Source organism: Carcharodon carcharias, chromosome 20 (assembly GCF_017639515.1).
Source record: "Carcharodon carcharias isolate sCarCar2 chromosome 20, sCarCar2.pri, whole genome shotgun sequence".
Classification (NCBI taxonomy): Eukaryota; Metazoa; Chordata; class Chondrichthyes; order Lamniformes; family Lamnidae; genus Carcharodon; species Carcharodon carcharias.
Window position 1 is genome coordinate 41997935 of NC_054486.1, and position 19437 is coordinate 42017371.

A 19437-nucleotide genomic window follows, 5' to 3' on the forward strand; every position below is an offset into this window, starting at 1 on the left:
ATATAATCAATTACTGCTCGCAATAAGCCACCATTCCGAAATAAAATCAGAAAATTCATGGGAACACGCAATTGTACAGGTATTATCTGTTGTGAGAAGATGGGGTTAACCTCTGTTATCAATATTCTGCTATGGATCTGTTGAACCTAACCTTCAGTGCCTGCCACGTAGCACTTTGTACCGAAGAGGAGCGCAGCTCCCATTCTATGTCCTCTACTGGCCCTGACACTGGCTTGGACAATAATGGGACCCTGTGTAGTTGGATTTCCTTTCCCCTGTGGTTCCCATGTGATATTGTCTTCTTCTTAGAGCCCCTCCTCCACGGAGAACAGACATTCTTCGCATTTTCTCCGAACTAACACCAGCAGCTGGAATTAGCCTATCTCCAGTGTGTTTGGCTTCCCTAAGCGCGGCCTTAAAGGGATGGTAGATATTCCTGCTCGCGCTTCCCCACCCCCTTATTATTGTGATGTCAGCGATCCCCGCCCGGACCCCACGCGCTCTCTGCGTGCTGACGTGGAGACGTTGATCCAGGTCGTCGTTGGAAGGGACGCTGCCACCGGGCCCCGGCTTCCCTGTCGTGTCGTTGTTTGCGGGGGTGGGTGAGTTTGCTTTAGGGGCCCAAATAGCAGTAAAAGTTGTGCCGTTGGTAGCCGCCATTTCAGTCCATCGGAGGCTTTGATTTATCCCGCTTAGTTAAGAGGAGCAGGAGGGGAGGAGAAAAAAAACTTGGTTCGTTGAGCTGTCGCAGACTTGTGTGTTTATTATTTTAATAGAAATTATTGAAAAATTACAATGAGAAGGACGAACAGCAGCTGCGGTCGCCCTAGTCTGTATCTTATGATTGAAGCGCTGTCTTGCTAATCCCGGTGTGACGAGACGGAGGAGTGAGCCGGGCCGGACCGCCGAGAACCTGGCAGCGACCATGTTGGGTAAGGGGAAATTCCGGATACAATGGAGGGATCGACAGCCGGGATGGGGGGGGGGGGTTATCATGGAGCACTTGGTAACCGGCCTCCTTCATCACAACTCTACCAGTGTCACGATTGTTTTATACGATTGGTTTTGTTTTGTTGGTTCTTAGCTTTTTTCCCTCCTATTTTTGCATGTATTTTCTGGGGGACTGGGGCGGTATGATCCTTCATTGACCTGTTAATATGTTTTGAAACAGTTTAAAGAATCCTTAAAAATAAAATAATAGCAAAATGATGATGTAACTGAATTGGAATTCGCGCTTATTTGATGCTCAAAAATGTGTCTCGATAAAAATAAGGATTCTGGGTTTCTGCTTATGGTGGGGGAGGGTACTAGGCCTGCAGGAAGATGTCTGTAGGAGATGACATTGGAATGCCCAGTACAGCACTTAAGATGGTTGGAAAAGGGAAACTATGAAAATTATCAATGGTAATTTATACACTATCATTTTATTTCATCTCTCATTCTGTGGATCGAGTTACAGTCATCGTAAGTCGGGTGAAATGATGCAACGTATTTTTATGAATTGTTATACCCCAGGTTGTGTTTTATAAACCTGCCGTAATGCACTATGTGAAGCCCGGGGAATTTTACATTTTGTTTGCGGTGAATTTGCCGCAGCTACCTGTGTAATTTTTAACCTCAGGCTCGTTTAGTTATACGGTGCTGTAGTTTTTTCTGGTAGTTTGTTCCGTAATCTGGATCTATCAAATGAAAAAAAATTAAGCGATGAATTTACATATACCTGTAAATTTGATCTATGTAAATCTACAAGGGAAATTCGCAGTTTCAGTCCTGAAAAATATTGCTAAAACCAATGATAGGTAGCTCAAATAATTGTTGATTATATTTATATTCCTTTAAGTCGATAACCATTAGGAGTTTTTCAGTATAGGTCAAGCCAAAAGAACTTGAACATTCCCATAAAACATACCTGCAACAATGTTATTCAGTGAATTTTAAAATTTCACTAATGAGTGATTATATGATTGAGAACTGCAAAGGGTGATATTGCTTTTGGTGGATAACAAATTCCAGTGAAAGGCTTTGTCATACTTATAATTATTTGAGTGTTTCAAGTTTTAAATTCATTTTTTTCGACTGCTTTGCTTCTGAAAGTTAAATATGAGATCATATATTCACTTATGTCACTGCCACAATCTGATTGCATGAAACAATGCAATACAACATAATGCACAGCCAGTAGTCAGCTGGTAACTTTGTTCAAGTATGGGGCTGATCGAAAACCCATCATAGACTATCTCATCTTCATATCACATTGATAAGATATGTCATTTTATTTATCCTGTGCAAGTTAAATGGAAATAAGTAATTAATCACAAGTTTGTTTGAGGCAGTTTTTTTGGAAGTGATCAATTCAGCTAACTATCTGTTTGTTTTAAACAGAAATTAAGTTTTGAGAAGCTGTGGATAGAAGTAAAGTTGAGGAGGAAAAGTGCTTTTTCAGTGAAATGGAATTCAAGTTGACTGGTCCTGAACAGATGCACTGTGCACGGGCTCACTACAAAATAAGAAGCACTTTCCAATGCTGTCTTTAAATGTAATGGGATGAGTGGAGAGACATGATGGCGAAAAACAAAGAACTGCGTCCCCCAACATACAGTATTAGTGTGGTGGGATTATCAGGGACCGAGAAGGAGAAAGGTACAAGTGGTGTTGGAAAATCTTGTTTGTGCAATCGATATGTGCACCCAAAAGCTGATGATTATTATCCAGAGCATACCTCTGTACTCAGCACAATTGACTTTGGAGGCCGTGTTGTCAACAATGATCATTTTCTGTTCTGGGGTGACGTAAACCACACAAGTGAGGAAGGAACTGAATATAAAGTACAAGTCATTGAACAGACTGAGTTTATTGATGACCAAACTTTTCTGCCTCATCGAAGCACAAACTTACAACTATATATAAAACGAGCAGCTGCATCAAAACTGCAGTCAGCTGAGAAATTGATGTACATTTGTACTGATCAGCTAGGTTTAGAGCAAGATTTCGAGCAGAAGCAGATGCCAGATGGAAAATTAACTGTTGACGGCTTCCTCTTATGTATTGATGTAAGTAAAGGGTGCAATAGGAAATTTGATGATCAGCTTAAGTTTGTAAATAACCTGGTTGCTCAGTTGGCTAAAACAAAAAAACCTGTTGTTATAGCAGCAACAAAATGTGATGAATGTGTTGATCATTACCTGCGAGAGGTGCAGGCTTTTGCAACAAATAAAAAGAATATGCCTGTGGTGGAAACTTCAGCACGTTTCCATGTGAATGTAGACTTGTGTTTTGCTACTTTAATCCAGCTGTTGGATAAAACACGGGGTAAACCGAAGATTATTCCATATCTGGACGCGTATAAGCAGCAGCGACAACTTGTTGCTTCATCAACAGACAAGTTTGAAAAGTTGATTGTCCAGGCAGTGAAAGATTATCATTCAGAGTGGAAAACTGTGAGTAATAAATTGAAAAACCACCCTGATTATGAAGAGTACATAACTTTGGAGGGGACAAAGAAGGCAAAAAACACTTTTTCGAAGCACACGGAGCAGCTCAAACAAGAACATATTAAAAAACGACGGGAAGAATATATCGCTTTGTTGCCAAAAGCCCTTAATACACTGCTTCCTGAGCTTGAAGAAATTGAGCACCTGAACTGGCTGGAAGCTCAAAGTGTTTTGGAGCAAAAGCCTGACTTTCCCCTCTGGTTTGTTGTGCTAGAAAAAACACCCTGGGATGAAACTGACCACATAGATAATATGAATGATAAAAGACTTCCCTTTGATTTGCTGAATACATCAGAAGGAGAAAAGGTTTATCACAATCATGTGCAACATTTAATTTCTGAGAGGAGAAGGCTTGAAATGAAGGAAAAGTTTAAGAAACACCTTGAAAAAGTACAATTCATAACACCTGGTAAGCCCTGGGAGGAGGTTTTATGCTTTGTCATGGACAATGAAGCCTGCAAGTTTATAACTGATGCTGATCGTAGAGAGGTTTATAGTAAACATCAGCAAGAAATAGTTGAAAAAGCAAAAGAGGAATTTCAAGAAATGCTTTTTGAACACTCTGAACTTTTTTATGACCTGGACCTTAATGCAACACCCAAAATGAGTGAAATCAATACTGTCCTCAGTGAAGAACCAAGATACAGAGCTTTACAAAAACTTGCACCAGATCGAGAATCTCTTTTGTTAAAGCACATAGGATTTGTGTATCATCCAACTAAAGAAACTTGTCTAAGTAGCCAGAATTGCATGGACATTAAAGTAGAACAGCTGCTTTCTACCAACCTTATAGAGTTTGATAACAACCGGCCAAACATTTATCAGGATAGTGCCAATATTGATAAACTTAACCTTGTTCTCTTGGGTCGGGATGGGCTTGCACAAGAACTAGCCAATGAGATTCGAGCTCAATGCACTGATGATGAGTACACTTTGGATGGTAAGATTTATGAACTGGATCTTCAGCCGCTTGATCTAAACACGTTTGTAATGTCCGGTTTGACGTCGACCTATCAACCTCATGGATACTTTTGTGTTTATAACTCTACGGAGTCATTTAGTTGTATGGCAGATTGCATAGAACGAATAAGAAGTGAAAATACTCCAAGCAGGAAAGGCAGGTTTATAGCCAATCTTCCATTTACACTGATATTAGCAAACCAGAGAGACATTGGTTGCAAGAACTTGCCTATTTTAAGACTACAAGGGCAGCAACTTGCTAATAAGTTGCAATGTCCATTTGTTGATGTACCCTCTGGAACCTATACTCGCAAATTTCATGAATTCCAAATAAAACAAGCTCTTAGAGGACTTCTTGAAGCATTGAAACACGATTTGAATGTTGTTAGTTCCTTGCCCAGTATTAAAGATCTATCAGAAGCTGACTTGAGAATCGTAATGTGTGCCATGTGTGGGGATCCGTTCAATGTTGACCTAATTCTTTCACCATTTCTGGAATCCCAGTTTTGTAGTGCTGCTCAACCTGGTCACAATAATTCACTTCTGCTTGAAAAGATTATTGGTGAAAAGCGTAAACGAATCCAGATTACAATACTTTCATACCACTCATCCATTTGTGTAAGGAAAGATGAGTTAGTCCATGGGTATATCCTAGTTTATTCAGCAAAACGAAAAGCATCCATGGCAATGCTCCGTGCGTTTTTGGCAGAAGTACAAGACGTCATTCCGGTTCAGCTTGTGGCAGTTACTGACAGTCAGGCTGACTTTTTTGAAAATGAAGCAATTAAAGAGTTGATGACTGAGGGCGAGCATATAGCAACTGAGATATCTGCAAAGTTCACTGCTATATATTCTTTATCACAATATCACCGGCAGACAGAAGTCTTCACACCATTCTTCAGTGAAGTTCTGGAGAAGAAAAATAGTATTGAAAATTCATATATGTACGATAGCAACAGAGAATCCACAAATGTTAGCGAAGACTTCTCCTTATCACCTCGGGCAAGTTCTCCAACTTACAATTATTACCCAGATTCAGAAGATGACAATGAAGCACCCCCACCATACAGTCCTATTGGAGATGAGGTACAATTGCTTCCATCATCCAATGATCGTTCCAAACATCGACCAGATTTTGAAGGAACTGAATATCCAGTTCATAGCAGTCCAGTTGTTAATCATGATAACCATAAAGTGCCTCCACCCATTAAACCTAAACCTGCTATTTCGAGGCACGATGTGAGAAAACTTGATCCAAATCTTGTGAAAACCATTGAACAGGTTATTGGTAAAAATCCAAAGAGACACAATCGAGGACCTTTTGGCTATCTGGATGATCTAGATCCATCTGACAATTACTCTGTCCCAAGAGATGCTGTGTTAAAACCCAAAGTGGACGATGAAATATATTCGACCCCCCAGGATTCAAAGACTAAAATCATGCGAAAGCCAAATTTGATTGGGGGAAATAATTCTCAAGGTGAGGAAGAAAATGGCTTAATTGATAGATTATCAAAGCCACCGATAACACGGAAACCTTCAAAGTACAAGTACAAATCACAGACTCTTTTTAGAAAGGCCAGATTGTACTATAGAAGGAGAGAGCGCTTTGATGTTAGTGACGATGAAACTGTGCCGCCTTCCTCACGTAAGCCAAAGAAGGGAAAAACTCATCGTGGGAGTGAGGAAGATCCTTTACTGTCCCCAGAAAATTGTGGGAAAGCGGGAATTGATAACCCTGCTATTGCATCTGATCCAGAAGTTGATGACGTAAGGCGGCACAGAAAAGATAAGAAACCAGCAAAACCAAAGTCACAAAAGCCAAACAAAAAGGCAAGTTTTATCATTGAAATTTGTATTGCTTGCACATAGTTGTGCATTTCAAATAATGGCCTGAATGATTTAAAATTATTCAGATACTTTAACATTATATGCTGCTTAGATTGTTTTTATTAAGGAAAGCTGAATATTCAGAAAGTAATTTAAATTATAAAATAAACCTGGACTGTAGCTTGCCCAAGTTGGGTGGTGGATTATTTTATCAGAGTTTCATTTTTTAAGATGCAGCTGTTCCCATTCTCTCTTCCACCCAACCTCAAATCTGGTCCTCCACCCAATTGTAGATGTATCAGTTTTCCAAATATCTCCTTTTCAATTTGAGTTTGTTATACTATTATTAGAATGAACAAATTAGTTATCTCTCTATCATGTTTCTAATTTAGAATATCTATTAATATTTAAAGGCAGTATTTTAGAGAAATGAATGGACTCTTAAGTACATACATTTTTGGATCATAGAGATTATTTCTACTAGAAAACAACAGTTGATATCAGTCTGACCTGACTCTTGTATTCCAGCATGTACAATATTCTCCAGATTTGATGAAAGGTAAAGAGCATTAAATTTGTGGAAATTTACTGTCATTTCTGGGGGGCGAAAAGTAGCAAATTTACAAGCGATGCCTCTTTTACAGAATGCACCAAATGTGAAAGGCTTTTGAAATCATTTTAGTTACCCGATAGACCCTCAATTTCGACTCCACATGAGCTCTACGTGTGGAAAGCTAATTGAATTAACACTTTAGTCTTATTATTACATACCAAACTAATTGGATTGACAATTTTGCCTTTTTATAATTGTTACCCTTCAAAGGGACAGAAACCTACATTACCATCAAGAAGAAATTGGGACAGCAATTACTTTGGAGTGCCCCTTGAAGACGTGGTTACTCCTGATCACCCTGTACCATATTTTATTGAAAGATGTGTGGAGTACATTGAATCTACAGGTAGGACCTGTGTATTATACTGGAAATGAGATCTAACAGCATCTACAAAATATTTAATAAAATCATTGTTGGAGCACAGAAGGAGGCTATTCTGACTGCTGTGCCTGTGCCGAATCATTGAAAGCGCTCTCCAATTAATCGTACTGCCCTACTCTTTCCAGTATAGCCCTTGCAAATTTTTTCTTTTTGAGTATATATCCAATTTCTTTTTTAAAGTTACTATTGAATCAATTTCCACTAACCTATTAGTTCCAGATCATGATAACTTGCTGCATTTAAAAACAAACTCATCTACCCACTGGTTCTCTTTTGTCTAATAATCTTAAGTTTGTGTCCTCAAGTTATTGACTTGCTCACCAGTGGAAATGGTTTCTCCTTATTCACTCATTATAATCCCCCATAATTTTGGGTACCTGCATTTGATCTCCATAACTGCTGCGCAAAGTATAACAATCCCAGTTTCTCTAGTCTCTCCATATGATTGAATCTTGGTACCATTGTGGTAAATCTCCTCTATATGCTTCTCTCTAACCTGAAAAAACAACCAAATGCCACTATTGTCAGTTTACTGTCCCTTAGCCAACTTTGTTTCTGTGCTACCATTGCCCTTTTAATCACATGGGCTTCAACTTTGCTAAGACATTTACTATGTGGCACCCTATCCAACACCTTTTCAAAAGTCCATATATACAACACTTGCAGTAAAAGGTGCTATTGTGACTTCAGGAAACATTGTTTTTAATTGTTTATTTTAGGTGTACACAAAACTTGGGTACTCAAGTTTTAAGTTACGTTGTGATACAGTATAGGATAAAGATAATGTGGAACAAAATTACTCCTTGTGTATTTTCCTAGTTGGAAAATTTCAGTAGAAGTAGTGATGTTCAGGACATTTTGGCATACTGTGAGAATCCTGCTTAAGGATGGATGGAAACTTGTTTTTTGCTGTTGAGGTGTGATGGTGGAGTTCATTATGAATCTGTTTATTGTCATGATGCCAATTCTGCAATACTATAATTTTTCAGTTAATAATTGTCAAAAATTATAATTATGTTATGCCAGCACAAGTTTGCTTAAAATTAAAGTTAATTTGATGCAGAGCATAGCAGATTTCCAGTTACTTGATCTCTGGTTAAAGAACTATGACCATTCTAACTGCTTTGTGCAAAAAGAACGTAAACTGGTTAAGTAATGTGTAAATAAAAATTCTGTCTTTGGAGCTTTTTTGAGGATTCTTGGAAATCACGGAATTCCATGCTTGTTACAGCACAGAGGGAAGCCATTCAGCCTGTCATCTCTGTGCTGGCTCTCTGAGCAATGCAGTTAGTACCATTCCCCTGCCTTCTCCCTGTGACCATCCACATTCTGCCTTTGCAGGTAAAAATCCTTGATTGAATCTGCCTCCACTATATTCTTAGGCAGCACAGTCCAGATCTTAATCACTTGCTGCATGAAAAAGTTTCTCCTCCTGCCTCCGTTGCTTCTTTTACCAGTTACCTTAAATCTGTGCCTTCTCTTTCTCGATTCTTCCACCAATGGGAGCAGTTTTTTCCCATCTATTCTGTTCAGATCCTTCATGATTTTGAATATCTTGATTGAGTTCTCTCTCAACCTTCTCTTCTCTAAGGAGAACAATCTCGACCTCCAATTTTTCAAAGTAACTGAAGTTCCTCATCACTAGAGCCATTCTCGTGAATCTTTTCTGCACCCTTTTTGATGGCTTCACATCCTTCCAAAAGCATAATGCCCAGAACAGAGGACAAATGAGCGTTTTGTACCAGTTCACTATAACTTCCTTGCTCTTGTCCACTGTGCATGTATTAATAAAGCCTAGGATGCTGTGTGCTTTTTTAACTGCGCCCTCAATCTGTCCTGCCTCCTTCAAGGACTTAATGCATGATGTATACATCTAAGTCCCTCTGCTCCTGCACCCCTTTTAGAATTGTACTCTTTATTTTATATTGCCCCCCTGTGTTTTTCCTACCAAAGTGAATCACTGCACACTTCCCTGCATTGAATTTCAGCTTCTACTTCATGGGTTTACAACATTCCCAAGTTTTGTATCATTTGCAAATTTTAAAATTGTGCCCTGTACATTAAGGTCTATGTCATATATATCAGGAAAAGCGGGGGTCCAATACTGATCCCTGGGGAACAAACCTTCCTTCAGTCTGAAAAACATCCTTTGACCTCTGTTTCCTGTCACTCAGCCAATTTAGCTTCCATGTCCCTTTTATTTCATGAGCTATAACATTGTTCGTGAGTGTTGTGTGGCAGTGTATCAAATGTCTTTTATAAGTCCATGTACACCATACCAACAGCATTACCCTCATTAACCCTTCCTGTTACCTCTTCAAAAAGCTCCAGCAAGTTAAATTTGATTTTCCCTTAATAAATCTGTGCTTTATTAACCTGCATTTGTCCAAATGACTATTAATTTTGTCCTGAATTAATGTTTCCAGAATTATCCCCATGACTGAAGTTAAACTGGCTGGGCTTATCTTTACATCCTATATTGAACCACAGTGCAACATGAATAGTGATAAATGGTTGTTTTTCAGATTGGAGGAAGGTTTGTAGTGGAGTTCCCCAGGGATCAGTGTTGGAACCCTTGCTCTTCCTAATGTATATTAATGAGCTAGACTGTGGTGTTCAAGACATGATTTCAAAATTTGCAGATGTTACGAAGATTGGAAACATTGTCAATTGTGATGAGCATAGTCTTTTAACTTCAAAAGGACATAGACATGTTGGTGGATTGGGCAGACAAGTGGCAGGTAAAGTTCAGTGCAGCTAAGTGTGAGGTGATTCATTTTGGCAGAAGAGTATGGACAGACTATAAAATAAAGAGCGAAACTCTAAAGGAGGTGCAGGAACAGAGGGACCTCAATGACATTGAAGATAGCAGGGTATGTTGATAGAGCAGTTAATAAAGCATAAAGTTTCTATAAAGCATTATAATAGAGCATATAGCAGGGCACAAATTCAAAATAATTGGCAAAAGGAATAATAATGATGTGAGGAAAATTTTTCACCCAGAAGGTGATTGAAGTCTGGAACGAATTTCCTGAGAGGGTGGTAGAGGCAGGTTTGATTGAGGTATTCGAAAGGGAATTGGATTGCTATCCAAAAAAAAAATGTGCAGTGTTATGGTGATAAGACGGGTGTGGGACAATGTAGAAAGCTCTTTTCAGAGAACCAGTACAGATTCAAATGGACCTCTGCAGTGTAAAGATTCTGTAATGTGCAATTATCCAGCCCTCTGGCACCACCCCGAGTCTAAGGAAGACTGGAAAATTATGCCAGTGCCTCTTTCACTTCCTTCGATATCCTTGGATACATCTTCACTGGCTCTGGAGTCATTTTCAACTTACAAGCACAGCAAGTCTATCCAGTACCATTTCCTTATCAATTTTAAACTCTTCCAAGTATCTGAATTACCTCCTCTTTCACTATGACCTGGGTAGCATCTTACTTGATAAGGTATTCATTGAATAACTGTTATGCTCTTGCCATGGTAAATTTCCTTTTTGGTTCCTAATTGGCCTTACTTCTCCTTTTATCACCCTTTTGCTATTTATATGCCTTTGAAGCCTTTTGGATTCCCTTTTATGTTGGCTGCCAATTTCCTTTCATTCTCTCTCAGCTTCTCTTCTTTGCTTTTTCAACTCCCCTCTGTACCTTCTGTATTCAGACTGGTACTCAGTTCTATTATCCAGCTGACATCTGCCATAAGCACATTTTTTTTCCCTCCTTCATTTTAATCTCTATCTCTTTTGCCATCCAGGGAGCTCTGGATTTGTTTTACTACATCTTTCCCCTTTGTGGGAATACACCTTGAGTGTGCCTGATCTATCGCTTCTTTGAAGGCAGCCCATTGTTCCATTACCATTTTTCCTGCCAACCTTTCAGTCTACTCCAGATAAGTTGGAATCGTTCTTATCACATTGAAGATTGCTTTCCTCCAGATAATTGTTCTTACTCTGGATTGTTCTTTGCCCTTTTTCTAAATCTTAAGATGCAACGATCACCAAAATGTTCTCCTACTGAAACCTGATCCATGTGGCCCACCTTATTCCCAAGAATCAAGTCTAGTAGTGCCTCCTTTCTTATTGAGCTGGAAACATACTGCTATAGAAAATTTTGCAGAATGTGCTATAGGAACACTTGCCTCTTTTGCTCTATACTACTATCCCAGTCTATGTCAAAATAATTAAAGTCCCCCATTATAACTACTCTATAAGTCTTGCACCTCTCTGTAAATTCCTTGCAAATTTGTTGTTCTTCAACTTGCCACTAGTTGGTGGCCTACAAACTACACCAAGCAATGCAATTGTATCTTTCTTGGTCCTTAGCTCCAGACAAATAGATTCTGTCCTTGACCCATCTGGAACACCCTCCTTCCAGCACTGAAATGGTCTTCTCAATCAATACCAACACCCCTCCCCATCTGTTTTTCTTTCCTATATTTCCTGAACATCTTGTATCCAGGAATATTTAATACCAATCCTGCCCTTATTGCCAGGTCTCTGTTATAGCCACCACATCGTATTTCCAAGTGGTAGTCTGCATCGATAAATCACTAGTCTTATTTACTCTGTGCATTTCCGTGCATGCACAAGTAACCCTGATTTAGACTTTATTACTTTCACCCTTCATCTGAATCCATTTAATAACTTAGGATTCCCTATTCCAGTGCTATCTATTTCCCCTAGCATTCTGTGCACCTTGGTATTCCTATCTGATATTGCTTCCTGGTTCCCACACCCTTGCCAATATAGTTTAAATCCTCCCCTGTGCCGTAAGGAACTCAGTCCCAGCTCTGTACAGGTCCAATTTTCTCGAGAGCCGGTCCCAATGGCCCAGGAACCTCCCTCCCTCCACCATCTTTCCAGCCACACATTCAAATGCTGTATCCTCTTACTTCTAGACTCAATTGCACATGGTACTGGAAGTAATCCAGAGAGTACTACTTTTGAGTTCTGCTTGCTAATTTCCTCTCTAGCTCCCTAAATTCTGACTGCAGGACCACATCCCTCTTTCTGCTTATGCCATTTGTAACAATGTGGACCATGACTGCAGGCTGTTCATGCCCCCTGCTCCCTTCCTCCCCACCCCACAAGGGTGCTGTGCAGCACTTCAGTGACATCCTTGACCCTGGCATCAGGGAGGCATCACATCATCCTGGATTCACTTCCTATGAGTGCAGAAATGCCTGTCTGTTCACCAAATTATTGAATCTCCTATCACTATTATTCTTCTAGCCATCTTTGTGCCTCCCTGTAGAGCTAAGCTACCTATGGTGCCATGAACTTGGCTCTGGCTGCGTTCCCAGATGAATCACCATTACTGGGCGGAGATTGCATGCACTTGGGAGACTCCTGCACTACCTGCCTGTTTCTTCAACAATTCTCTCTCTCCTTGCATGTTCTTAAGCGGTGGGATGACCACATCTATAAGCATGTCATCCGTGAAGCACTGAACCTCATGGATGCACCGCAGTGACACCAGCTGCTGCTGAAGTTCCGAAACCCAGAGCTTGAGATGCTACAACTGATGACACATACCACACAAATAGTTATCCAGGACATGGGAAGCATCCTAGAGCATAGCGTAGAATGTGCATCTTTGAGGTTGGAGCAGCCCTGCCATTACTGTTAGATAATAAACCTTGCTACTATTAATAAACTTTACTGCTGCTCATAAACCTTACTCCTATTAATAAATTCACTCACCACTATAGTAGGCCGATTTAAGTTCTTTATTTCTTAGTTCCAAATTTGAAACAAATACATAGAAAAATACTCACCAACTAATCACATGCCAAGTTTCCTGTGATGTCACTCTTGATTTTCTTAGGAGTCTTCTGCTGGCCTTGTAGTGACTTTCTCTCGCTGTTCCTTTTATCCCCAGTGTGCCTCTCCTGCAGTCTCTCTCTCTCACACACACTGTCCGCCATTCCTTTTATTTCTCACATCTCTTGCTGGCCTCGCAGTGACTCAGCTAAAATTTGGATCCACTCCAGCAAAGACTGAAAGGACTAGCCGCTCAAAACTGTAGCTGGTCTTAGATGTCAAAAAAATAAATGTCGTTGCTTTTATTTTGATCAATCTAGCTTTACATGTTTCTGTATTTATGAAAGTGTGATGGTGCCTGCTTTTATGGAAGAAGGGGAAATTATGCCAGGTATACTGCGTTCATTCATTTCCATCATTGCAGCAATTTGTAACTGCACTGTTATTATCAGTTCAAAGACTTGTTTTTGCTGTGAAAATATATTGCTATTTGAATGTATTTCAAATATGTCAATATAAAGCATATCAGAAGGACTGTCAGCTGAGAGCAAAAGGGCAGTTTCTGGGTGGCAGGAGGTGCCTATAAAGCCTGTAAGACGGGCGAGTGGATTCACTACTACTATTTCTTGTATCACTACATGAAATGCCATGTTGCAACTAAATCCGAAGGCATTGTGGCAATGATGACAAGGATGTATGGCTGTCACAATATTTTCTTGGTCATTCCACATCTGAAAATAGAGGAGCATCATGGGCAAGGCTGATTATCTGACAACAGAGTATATAAATCCCGAGTATGAACAGTTGCTAAATCATTAGACTGTTGTCCATTGCCCTCTGTATTGGATGATCAGCAATTTCCTCCAACTCAACATTGGGAAAACCAGAGTCATTGCCTTTGGTTCCCGCCACAAACTCTGTTTGCTGTCTGCTGCATCCATCACTCTACCTGCCAACTGTCTTGAGCCTGTTCACAACGCTGAGATGAGCTTCTGACCACACATCTGTGTCATCACTAAGATGGCTACTTCCACCTCCATAATATCATCAGACTCCACCCCTGCCTCAGCTCACCTGATAAAACTCTTACTTTTGTTATTTCTGGACTTTACTATTTCAATGCACTCCTGGTCAGCCGGTCACATTCTCATTCTCCGTAAACTTGAGGTTATCCAAAGCTCTTCTACTATTGTACTTATTGCATCAAACCCCATTCACCCATCCTGCCTGTGTCAAGCAACAACTCAATTTTAAAATTCTACTCATTTTTAAGTACCTCCATGGCCTGGACCTCCCCTACAAGCTGGAAGTCTGCTGTGTCTTCCAGCCCCACAACCCTCAGATAGCTGCCCTCGTCCACTTCTGGCTAATTCTGACCTATTGAGCGTCCCTGATTTTAATTGTGCCCGTGCCTTAAACTGCTTTGGCCTAATGGGTGTATGAGCGTGTGTGCACGAGTGTGTGTTTGTATACGTGTGATGGTAATGCCATTGAACAAGAAGGGGTGATGATTGGATTCTCTCCTTTTGGAGATGGTCATTGCATGACACTTTGTGGCATGAATGTTACTTGCCACTTGTCAGCCCAAGCCTGGATATTGTCCAGGTCCTGCTGCATTTGGACATGGACTGCTTCTGACTTTATGACCTTATGATGGAAGAGAGGTCATTGATGAAGCAACTGAAGATTGTTGGGCCAAGGACACTACCCTGAGAAACTACTGCTGAGATGACTGACCTCCATCAACTACAACCATCTTCCTTTGTGCTAGATATGATTCCAACCAGCAGAGAGCTTTTCCCCTGATTTCCATTGACTCCAGTTTTACTAGGGCTCCTTGATGAATCCATGTTTGAACCAAGGCTGTAATGAGGCCCTGGTGGAACCCAAACCGAGCGTCAGTTATTAGCAGGTTATTGTTAAGCAAGTGCTGCTTGATAGCATTTTTGATGACCCTTTCCATTTCTTTACTGATAATTGAAAGTAGACTGATGGGGCAGTAATTGGCCAGGTTGGATTTGTCCTGCTTTTTGTATACAGGACATACCTGGGCAATTTTCCACATAGCTGGGAAGATGACAGTGTTGTAGCTGCACTGGAACAGCTTGGCTAGGGGCATGGCAAGTTCTGGAGCACAAGTCTTCAGTACTTTTGCTGGAATATTGTCAGGGCCCATAGCCCCCATAGCCTTTGCACTATCCTATGCCTCTAGCCATTTCTTGATAGCACATGGGAGTGAATCAAATTAGCTGAAGACTGGCATATGTAATGTTGGGGACCACCGGAGGAGGCCGAGATGGATCATCCTCTTAGCACTTTTGGCTGAAGATTGTAAATGTATTTTTGTAAAATCGGGGAGTTGAGGGCTATGAGGAGCTGACACACAAGGAGTTGAGGCCAATCATCTATGACCTTATCAGGGCAGGCTTGAGGAGCTGAATGGCCTACTCCTATTTCTTATGTTACCTTTTGCACTGATGAGCTGGGCTCCTCCATCATTGAGGATGGGGATGTATTTGGAGCCTCTTCCTCCAGTGAGTTGTTTGTCGTCCACCATTCATGACTGGATGTGGCAGGACTGCAGAGCTTATATCTGATCTGTTGGCTGTGGGGTCGCTTAGCCCTGTTTATCACTTGCTGCTTATGCTGTTTGGCACGCAAGTGTTCCTGTGTTGTAGCTTCACCAGGTTGACACCTCATTTCTAGGAATGACTGGTGCTTCTACTGGCATGCCCTCCTGCACTCTTCATTGAACCAGCCTGATCTCTGTTCATCATGGCTGAAAGTGGAAACTCAGTAGCCAGGGGAGTTATGCCTGAGTCCGGCATATCTACAGTGTCATCATTTAAGTGGTGGGAAATTTACTGCACTTGGCTTTTCACAGTGCAATCGAATATCAAGGATATAATATTTTCAGGCAGAGTAATCAGATTGGATGGTCTGGGCTTCTACCTTCTGTGCAAATGCCTTTCTTGATATGTTGTGATCAACTAACATGGAATTGTCTTGTAGGGTGGGCATGGTCTTTTTTGTTTTTCCTTTATTCTTTGGAAAGTTACTGTAAAATGCTTCAGTCTCCTCATTTTGAAATTGCTTAATCAAATTGTGATTTTAAAATGGCTTGTATATAGTTTAAATGACTGAATAATTTGACTTACTTTTGTAATTAAAAAATGACAAAGAATTAACAAGAGTAGACTCTACTTCTCTGGTAGAGAATACGTGAAATGGACAGCTTATGTAAATGCCAGCAATTGAATTTGGAGTTCCCATGTTCACTTCAGGCAGGTTTGGCGAACCCATTCATACTGGAACCTCCAAAATTTAATCTGAGACCTTTTGGATTTGAGTGGTGATGCCATGACATGATAGTGCATGCACAGTAATGCTTAAGCCAATTTTAGATGATTTTTAACATCATCCCAAAAAGGGTAAGGAAGTTAAAAGTTGCTGGAAAAAGACATTTTGTCAGAGCTTTTTGCCTTGCACTCATCAGGTCAATCGCAAGAATACCAATATCGGGGGAAGCATATATCGTAAGAGGAGAGAGTGTTGATTGGTTGGCAAGTGGACTCAGTTTGGTAGAGGCAGTGCCATGGAGAAGGTACCAATTAATGGTGACTGACTGCCAAACATTGTTTGAAATTTTAAACTAGGCAGCTTGACTCTGGTCAAGGCATTGCCCTGAGGAGTGAACCAACAAATGACTTTCACTTATTTTGTTTAGCTGAAACAAGTGCAATGTGTGTACGTGTTCTCTCCTGTTTGCAAAGAACAGGGTCCTGTGTATTAATGTATGTGGCTTCCAGTACATGCAAATGCGCCACACTGTGAGCCAAACCAACCATCTTAAATTGGTTGTTAGCATAATTTTTAGCACACAGAATTATTTAACAAATGTTGTCTAATCGCGGAATCACATCCAATGTTATACACTGTTTTGAGTTTTGCAAGCCTGGGCTGGTTGGATATGGTCTATTCCTTGCCCATTGCGAACAGCAGAAGGGACATTCTGTTACACTCTGCCAGTCTTTGGGACGTATGGCCTACATACCTAGAATCACACTGGCACTGAAATTCATATACCACGTTATTCATTTGTGTTATAGTCTTTTTGATTTGATGGCAGCATAGAGTTAGTGGGGAATACCACTCTTGTTGCTGCTGCATAGTAGCAGTGTGAAATAGCTAACTTCATCTGTTGCTCAAATTTTTTGAGATACCTTGCCCTTCCAGGGTAATCTGAGCTAGATTGGGCACTTTTCGAGACTGAAAGTGACGGCCTTAAACCTGTTCATGAGTTTGCGAACATACGAACAAGGAGCAGGAGTCGGCTATTTGGCCCCTCAAGCCTTCTCCACCATTTAATAAGATCATGACTGATATAATAGTAATCTCAAATTTGCATCCCGCCTACCCCTGATAGCCTATCATCCCCCTTGCTTACCAAGAATCTATCCACCTCTGTCTTAAAAATATTCAAAGACTCTGCTTCCACCACCTTTTCAGGAAGAGTGTTCCAAAGACTCATGATCCTCAGAGAAAAAAAAATTGCCTCATCTCTGTTTTAAATGCGTGACCCTTATTTTAAAACAGTTCTAGATTCAGATTCTAGTTCTAGATTCTCCCACAAGAGGAATCATCATCTCCACATCCACCCTGTCAAGACCCTTCAGGATTTTATATTTCAATCAAATCGCCACTTACTCTTCTAAATTCCAGCAGGTACAAGCCTAGTCTGTCCAACCTTTCCTCATAAGACAACCTGCCCATTCCAGGTATTAGTCTGGTAAACTTTCTCTGAACTGCTTCCAAAGGACTTGTATCCTTCCTTTAAAAAGGTAACCAATACTGTACAAAGAACTCCAGATGTGGCCTCACTAGTGCTCTGTATAACCTTGCTACTTTTGTGTTCAATTCCCCTTGCAATAAATTATAACATTCTATTAGCTTTCCTAATTACTTGCTGCACCTGCATACTAGCCTTTTGCCAGATCCCTCCGCACAATATACAGCGTGAAATGAACTGTTCCGGGTAGCCATTATTCCGCAGGATGTCTTTGATGCACCCTATTTCAGCATCAAGCTTGCATGGCAGGCAAATGGTTTTGGCCCAATTTACGAAGTTGCCGATAAGGCCAATCTTATAGCGCATGGAACTGCAAGAATCCCAATGCGTATATTGACCAATGAAGTTAGGCTTGTGGTAGACCGTGGTAGAGATCCCCCGGGCAGATTTCTCAACTGGTATGTCAAAGAAGGGGAGTTCATTTGACTGCTCCATTTCAAAGGTGAATTTGAGTGCAGGATGGAGCCCATTAAGACATGCAAGGAAAATATTACATGCTGGTATGGATTTAAATATGGCAAATGTATCATCCGCATATCGGAAGTATGCAAGTGATAGGTTAGGTGTCATTCCATAAAAGACACATTTCTCATGGAACCCAACAAAGATGTTTGCAAGAGCTGGGCCTCATTGGGATTCTATGGCAACATCATGTATTTGGGCATACGTGGTGTCGTTAAAGCTGAACTCAACTGCACGAGTTGCTGAGTTCATAAGCTCAATGAATACTGATTCACGCAATGGTGGCAGGTCTAGATCACCATGATATAGTGCTGCAACACAAATATCTATGGCTTCCTTAAATGGAACATTTGTGAATAGGCTGACAATGTCAAATGAGCACATGGACACAGCATTGCTATCATATTGCAAGTCCTGTATCCTCTATGCAACTGTGAAGGAGTCCTTCACCATGTATTTGGAAAACCTGTTCAAAACTGGCTGTAACAACTCGCCCAACCACTTGGCCAATTCATGTTGTGCAGAGATCATAGATAAGTTAGGGCGAAAAAGGACATCGCTTTTGTGTGTCTTGGGCATCCCGTACATATGTGGACACAGTGAGCTGTGAGGACGAACCCTGTCATATATATCATGCGGCAGCTCATTGCTCTTACACAAATTCAGCAAGCCTTTTTTTAAGCTTACTTTTGAACAAGGCTATCCGGTCATGTTGAGCAGCAGGTCCAATGAATACGAATTTGGGCCCGTTATTAAGAATGGCGTATGTTTTGTTGATATAGTCACACTTGTTAAGGATGACTATTCCTGTCCCTTTGTCAGGTTTACTGATGTGTATATCCAGGTTAGTCTTAAGGCCTCGCAATGCTGTAAGACATTAGTGTTGCATGTGAAAATTGGACAGGTCGTTCGGAATCCCGCAATACGCAAGTGCTAGGTGGAATGACACCTAACCACCTAGATTATTCCTGCCCTGATGATTTTATGATGTACCTACCTTTTATATGATACCCCAGCCAGAAACTGGTCCAGCTCTCAATTGAAAGAATTTGGCAAATTGGTGTCCAAGCTCACGAGCAGGCATTCTGTTC

The 19437-nt window shown here is 40.7% G+C and overlaps 1 protein-coding gene across 2 annotated transcripts in view; it reads left to right on the top strand.

The window, feature by feature from the left end:
• The first annotated feature begins 504 nt into the window (after positions 1-504).
• The window catches only part of arhgap5 (Rho GTPase activating protein 5), an 80931-nt gene continuing 61998 nt past the window's right edge, over positions 505-19437 (top strand). Inside the window, exons 1-4 of one of the 2 annotated variants that reach the window (XM_041214422.1) lie at positions 505-602; positions 777-932; positions 2383-6284; positions 7105-7240. In XM_041214422.1, coding sequence (XP_041070356.1) covers positions 2559-6284; positions 7105-7240 — 3862 coding nt within the window. In that variant the 5' untranslated portion in view covers positions 505-602; positions 777-932; positions 2383-2558. Of the gene's footprint in view, positions 933-2382; positions 6285-7104; positions 7241-19437 lie in introns of both variants that reach the window. The other variant, XM_041214421.1, reaches the window with a different exon arrangement.